Source organism: Priapulus caudatus, unplaced genomic scaffold (assembly GCF_000485595.1).
Source record: "Priapulus caudatus unplaced genomic scaffold, Priapulus_caudatus-5.0.1 Scaffold241, whole genome shotgun sequence".
NCBI lineage: Eukaryota > Metazoa > Priapulida > Priapulimorpha > Priapulimorphida > Priapulidae > Priapulus > Priapulus caudatus.
The window spans coordinates 133,807-140,951 of NW_014577302.1; the positions used below are offsets into that span (position 1 = coordinate 133,807).

The following is a 7,145-nucleotide window of genomic DNA, read 5'->3' on the forward strand; positions in this document are numbered from 1 at the left end:
GTTTATCGTGTGTCAGTGGGTGATGAATGTGTCGTTTACTGTGGTGTAGTGGGTGATTGATTTGTGCGTTTACTGTGTGTTAGTGGGTTGATGATGTGTGGCGTTTACTGATGTGTAGTGGGGTGATGATCGTGTGCGTTTTAAACTGTGTGTAGTGGGTGATGACGTGTGCGTTTAACCTGTGTGTAGTGGGTGATGAAATTGTGCGTTTACCCGTGTGTTAGTTGGTGATGATGTGTGCGTTTACTGTGTGTAGTGGGTGACTGATGTGTGCGTTTACTGTGTGTAGTTGTGATGATGTGTGCGTTTACTGTGTGTAGTTGGTGATGATGTGTGCGTTTACTGGTGTGTAGTTGTGATGATGTGTGCGTGTTACTGGTGCAAAGTGTAGTGATGGATGATGTGACGTTTACTCGGTGCTAGTTGGTGATGATGTGTGCGTTTATGTGTGGTAGTGGGTGATGATAGTGTGGCGTTTACATGGTGTGTAGTGGTGTGATGATGTGTGGCGTTTACCGTGTGTAGTTTGTGATGATCGTGTGCGTTTATAGTGTGTGAGTGCGGTGCATGATGTGTGGCGGTTACCTGTGTTAGTTGGTGATGATGGTGTGCGTTTACCGTGTGTAGTTGTGCGTGATGATGTGGCGATTATATCGTGTGTAGTGGGTGATGAGTGTGCGTTTTACTGTGTGATGCTGTGATCGATGTGTGGCGTTTACTCGTGTGTAAGTTGGTGATGATGTGTGCGTGTTACTGTGTGTAGTGGGTGATGAGTGTGGCGTTTTAACTGTGTGTAGTGGGGTGATGAGTGTGTGCGTCGTTTACTTTTGTGTAGTGGTGATGATGTGTGCGTTACCGTGTGTAGTTGGTGATGAGTGTGCGTTTTACTGTGTGTAAGTTGGCTGATGATCTTGTGCGTTACCGTGTGTAGTTTGGTGATGATGATGTGCGTTTACTGGTGTGTAGTGGGTGATGAATGTGGTGGCATTTGACTGTGTGTAGTTTTTGGTGATGAATGTGTAGCGTTTACTGTGTGTAGTGGTGATGATGTGTGCGTTTACTGTGTGTAGTGGGTGATCGATGTGTGCGTTTACTGGTGTGTAGTGGGTGATGATGTTGCGTTGACTGTTGTGTATGGGTGATGATGTGTGCGTTTACTGTGTGTAGTTGGTGAATGATGTGTGGGTTTACTGTTGTGGTAGTGGGTGATGAATGTGTTGCCGTTTACTGTGTGTAAGTGGGTGATGATGTGTGCATTTTATCGTGTGTAGTGGTTGATGATGTGTGCGTTTACTGTGTGTAAGTTGGTGATGATGTGGTGCGTTTATTGTGTGTAGTGGGTGATGATTGTGGCGTTTACTGTGATGTCAGTGGGTGATGATGTGTGCCGTTTACTGTGTGTAGTGGGTGAATGATGTGTGCGTTTACTGTGTGTAGTTGGTGATGATGTGTGCGTTTACTGTGTGTAGTGGGTGATTGATGTGTGGCGTTTAGTTGTGTGTAGGGGGGTGGGTGATCGAATGTGTGCGTTTTTACATGTGTAGTGGGTGAATGATGTGTGTTTTCTTTTGCGTTTACTGTGTGAGTTGGGTGATGATGTGTGCCAATTTATCGTGTGTAGTTGTGATAGATGTGTGCATTTATCGTGTGTAAGTGGGTGATGATGTGTGCAGTTACTGTGTGTAGTGGAGTGATAATGGTGTGTTAGTGGGTGAGTAATGTGTGGTTACTGTGTTAGTGGTGATGATGTGTGCGTTTACTGTGTGTAGTGGGGTGATGATGTGTGCGTTTAACTCGTGTGTAGTGGGTGGATGATGTGTGCGTTTTACAATGTGTAGTGGGGTGATGATGTGTGCGTTTACTGTCGTGTACGTTTGGTGATGATGTGTGCATTTATCGTGTGTAGTGGGTGATGATGTGTGCATTTATCGTGTGTAGTGGGTGATGATGTGTGCGTTTACTGTGTGTAGTGGGTGATGATGTGTGCGTTTACGTCGTGTGTAGTGGTGATGATGTGTGGCATTTACTGTGTGTAGTGGGTGCCCCTGATGTGTGTAGTGGGTGATGATGTGTGACGTTTACTGTGTGGTAGTGGGTGCTGATGTGTGCGTTTAACCGTGTGTAGTTGGTGGATCGATGTGTGCATTTATCGTGTGTAGTGGTGATGAATGGTGTGCATTTATCGTGTGTAAGTGGTGATGATGTGTGCGTTTACGTGTGTGTAGTGGGTGATGATGTGTGCGTTTACTGTGTGTGTTGTGATGATGTTGTGTTTACTGTGTAGTAATGGTGATGATCGTGTGCGTTTACTAGTGTGTAGTGGTGATGATGTGTGCGGTTTACTGGTGGTAGTGGGTGATGATGTGTGCGTTTACTGTGTTGTAGTTGGTATTGATGTGTGGCGTTTACTGCTTGTGTAGTGGGTTGATTGAAGTGTGCGTTTTACTGGTGTGTAGTCTGGTGATGATGTGTGGCGTTTACTGTGTGTAGTGGGTGATTGATGTGTGCGTTTTACTGTGTGTAGTGGGTGATGAATGTGGTGCGTTTTAGTTACTGTGTGTAGTTTGGTGAGTGATGTGTTGCGTTTACTTGGTTAGTGGGTGATAATTGTGGCGTTTATGGTGTGTAGTTGGTGATGATGTGTGGTTTAGTGTGTGTATTGGTGATGAATTGTGTGCGTTACTGTGTGTAGTGGGATGATGATGTTGCGTTTACTGTGTGTAGTTGGTGATGATGTGTGGGCTTTACTGTGTGTAAGTTGGTGAAGGATGTGTGCGTTTCTGTGTGTAGTAGGTGATAATGTGTGCGTTTATCGTGTGTAGTTGGTGATGATGTGTGCGTTTACTGTGTGTAGTTGGTGATGATGTGTGCGTTTACTGGTGAGTGTAGTGGGTGATGATGTGCTGCGTTTAGAACTGTGTTGTAGTGGGTGACTGATGTGTGGTTAGTGGGTGATGAATGTTGTGCGTTACTGTGTGTAGTCGGGTGATGATCGTGTGCGTTTACTGTGTGTAAGTTGGTGATGATGTGTGCGTCTTACTGTGTGTAGTTTGGTGATGATGTGTGGTTTACTGCTGGTGTAGTGGGTGATTGATCGTGTGGCGTTTACTGTGTGTAGTTGTGATGATGGTGCATATTACATGTGTTGTAGTGGGTGGATGATGTGTGCGTTTACTATGTGTAGTTGTGGATTACGATGTTGTGGGTTTACCGTGTGTAGTTGTGATGATGTTGTGCGCATTTACTGTGTGTAGTGGGTGATTGATGTGTGGCGTTTACCATGTGTAAGTGGGCTGATTGACTGTGTGCGTTTAGCTGTGTGTAAGTGGGTGATGATGTGTGCGTTTACGCATGTGTAGTGGGTGATGATGTGGTGCGTTTACCGTGTGTAGTGGGTGATATAATGTGCGTTAATCGGTGTTGTAAGTTGGTGATGATGTGGTGCGTTTACTGTGTGTAGTGGGTGATGATGTGTTGCGTTTACTGTGTGTAGTGGGTGATGATGTGTGCGTTTAACTGTGTGTAGTTGGTGATGAGTTGTGCGTTTGACTGTGTGTAGTGGGTGATGATGTGTCGCGTTACTGTGTGTAGTTGTGATGATGTGTGCGTTACCTGTGTGTAAGTGGGTGATGATGTGTGCGTTTACCATGTGCTAGTGGGTGATGATGTGTGCGTTTTATCTGTGTGTAGTTGGTGATTGAATGTGTGCGTTACCGTGGTAGTGGGTGATGCTGTGTGCGTTTTACGTGTGTAGTTTGGTGATGATCGTGGTGCGTTTACTTGGTGTGTAGTGGGTGGATGATGTGTGCGTTTTACGATGTGTAGTGGGTGATGATGTCGTGCGTTACTTGTGTGTTTAGTTGGTGATGAATGTGTGGCGTTTAACTGTGGGTGTAGTGGGTGATGATGTGTGCGTTTATGTGTGTAGTGGTGATGAATGTGTGCGTTTACTGTGGTGTAGTGGGTGATGATGTGTGGTTTACTATTGTGTAGTTGGTATGATGTGTGCATTTACTTGTGGTAGTGGGTGATCGATGTGTGCGTTTACTGTGTGGTTAGTGGGTGGATGATGTGTGCGTATTACTGTGTGTAGTGGGTGATGATGTGTGGTTTAACTGTGTGTAGTTGTGATCGATGTGTGCGTTTAAGCCGGTGTGTAGTGGGTGATGCAGTGTGCAGTTACCGTGTTGTATTGCTGATGATTGTGGCATTTATCGTCGTGTAGTGGGTGATGAAAATGTGTGCATTTTACTGATGTGTAGTGGGTGATGATGTGTGCGTTTACTGTGTGTAGTGGGTGATGATGTGTGCGTTTACTGTGTGTAGTGGGTGATGATGTGTGCGTTTACCGTGTGTAGTTGGTGATGATGTGTGCGTTTACTGTGTGTAGTGGGTGATGATGTGTGCGTTTATCGTGTGTAGTGGGTGATGATGTGTGCGTTTACCGTGTGTAGTTGTGATATGTGTGCATTTATCGTTGTAAGTGGGTGATGATGTGTGCGTTCTATCGTGTGTAGTGGATGATGATTTGTGCGTTTACTAGTGTGTAGTGGGTGATGGATGTGTGCGTTTATCGTGTGTAGTGGGTGGATGATGTGTGCGTTTACTGTGTGTTGGGTGATGATGTGTGCGTTTAGCTGGTGTGTACGTGGGTGTATGATGTGTGCGTTTAACTGGTGTTTTGTATTGTGCTGATGTGTGCGTTTTACCGTGTGTGTGGGTGATAATGTGGTGGCGTTTACTGTGTGTAGTGGGTGATGATGTGTGCGTGTTACTGTGTGTAGTTGGTGATGAATGTGTGCGTTTAACCGTGTGTAGTGGGTGATGATGTGTGCGTTACTGTGTGTAGTGGTGATGATGTGTGCGTTTACTGTGGTGGTCAGATGGGTGATGATGTGTGCGTTTACTAGTGTGATAGTGGGTGATTGATGTGTTGCGTTTTACCTGTGTGTAGTTGGTGATGATGTGTGGCGTTTACGGCGTGTGTAGTGGGTGATGATGTGTGGCGTTTACTGTGTGTAGTCGGTGATGATGTGTGCAGTTTACTGTGTGTAGTTGGTGATTATAGTGTGCGTTTACCGTGTGTAGTGGGTAATGATAGTTGTGCGTTTACTGTGGTGTAGTGGGTGATGATGTGTGCGTTTACTGTGTGTAGTGGGTGATGATGTGTGCGTTTACGTGTGTAGTGGGTGATGATGTTGTGCGTTTACTGTGTGTAGTGGGTGATGATGGTGTGCGTTTACTGTGTGTAAGTGGTGATGATGTGTGCGTTTTACTGGTGTGTAGTGGGTGCATGAGTGTGTGCGTTTACCTGTGTAGTGGGCGATGAATGTGTGCGTTTTACTGGTGTGTAGTGGTGATGATTGTGCGTTTACTGTGTGTAGTTGGTGATGATGTGTGCGTTTATGCGTGTGTAGTGGTGATGATGTGTGCCGTTTACGTGTGTAGTGGGTGATGATTGTGCGTTACTGTGTGTAGGCGGTGATGATGTGTGCGTTTATGTGTGTCAGGCGGGTGAGTGATGTGTCGTTTACTGTTGTGTAGTGGCAGAGCACTGAATCGAGATGGACATTTCATGGAACCCAGTAGGTTGAGGAGGGTCTGCCACAGCGTGTCCTGCTGAACGTAGCCCAAGAATGCAACACAGCTGGCAGATAACTGAACCTGGCAGGCACGACAGCAACCCACATGGTGTTAGGTGAGAAATATGTAGCAAGTAATATCTAGCCATTTCACGTTAATGCTATACCTTGGTAGGACCGTATGTCCAGAAGATCATTCGGCGGAGAAGATAATTCGCTGGCTACATATCATAGTTTCACCATATTTGTGTGTCCTTCGTGTGTAGTGGGTGATGATGTGTGCGTTTACTGTGTGTAGCGGGTGATGATGTGTGCGTTTACTGTGTGTAGCGGGTGATGATGTGTGCGTTTACTGTGTGTAGTGGGCAAGCAGTCTGATCGACATGGACATTTCATGGAACCCAGTAGGTGAGGAGGGTCTCCACAGCTGTCTGCTGACGTTAGCCCAAGATGCAACACAGCTGCAGATACTGAACCTGGCAGGCACGACAGCAAACCCACATGGTGTTAGGTGCGAATATGTAGCAAGTATAGTCTACCATTTCACTTAGTGCTATACCGTGGTAGGACCCCGTATGTCCAGAAGATCATTCGGCGGGAGAAGATATTCGCTGCCTACATATCATAGTTTCACGCATATTGTAGTGTCCTGTTTTATAGATAATAAGGATTTTACTGCTTCTGCTGCTACTGCTACGACTATAGTGACGTGAACACTTGCTCTTCATGCATAGGTCTGTCATCGGTGGATGTGGCAAGCTGCAGTCATTGAACCTGACGTCGTGTAGGTGCATGCCGCGTGGAGTGAAGCGACAGTTTGATGGGAAGAAGCAGCTAAAAGAGCTGCGCCGATCTCTTAATGCCCAACAAGATAGCTAGCACTGGTTAGCTAGAGACAGCGCGTAGCAAGGATCACTAAAAGTCGAGCCAGCAGCAAAATGCATAGTCAGTGTTTTTTTGATTGAGTGCCAGTAACAAAGAGCTTGATTATTGTATCCCCCGAACGAAGTTAAGGAAATTTAAATTTAATATTTGTATTAAAATGTGTATTTAAATTTATATTTAAATTTATGATTGTCATCAAATATATATATAGGACATGTTATATCGGCCCTGTGTGCCCAAATTCCATGACAATCGGGTAAAAACAGCACAAGTTACAGGTTCTACAATATTTCTACAAAAATGTTGTTACCATGGCAACGATGACTCCGCCCACACAAAAAACGATTGGCGTCTTCGCTTTACCATAACGCACCTTCATGCCAAATTTGAAGATGATCCGAGATCGGGTAAAAACTCCCCACCAGGTCACTGCGACCTTTATTTCACCTTTACCTTGACCTTGATCATATTTCTCTTCCGCTCTCTAACTCAGCCCCTAATTGACCTAGCGTGACCAAACTTGGTATGCTTACACATCTTGGGGAGAAGGTCTGTCGCATACCAAAACCACCACGGCCCTTGACCTTAGTTTGACCTTCACCGTCGACTTACATTTTCTCTTCGGCCTCCTAGGGTAACCAGATTCCATATACTTGCAGAGGCGGAGGCACACCAGTT

General features: G+C 45.5%; 1 protein-coding gene across 3 annotated transcripts in view; it reads left to right on the plus strand.

Annotated features, from left to right (window-relative positions):
* LOC106807902 (F-box/LRR-repeat protein 6-like) overlaps positions 1-6,521 on the plus strand; it is a 14,460-nt gene extending 7,939 nt beyond the window's left edge. For all 3 annotated transcript variants that reach the window (XM_014810408.1, XM_014810409.1, XM_014810410.1), the window contains 2 exons: positions 5,945-6,093; positions 6,317-6,521. In XM_014810408.1, the coding sequence (XP_014665894.1) occupies positions 5,945-6,093; positions 6,317-6,461 (294 nt within the window). In that variant the 3' untranslated portion in view covers positions 6,462-6,521. The remainder of the gene's footprint in view (positions 1-5,944; positions 6,094-6,316) is intronic.
* Positions 6,522-7,145: the final 624 nt, after the last annotated feature.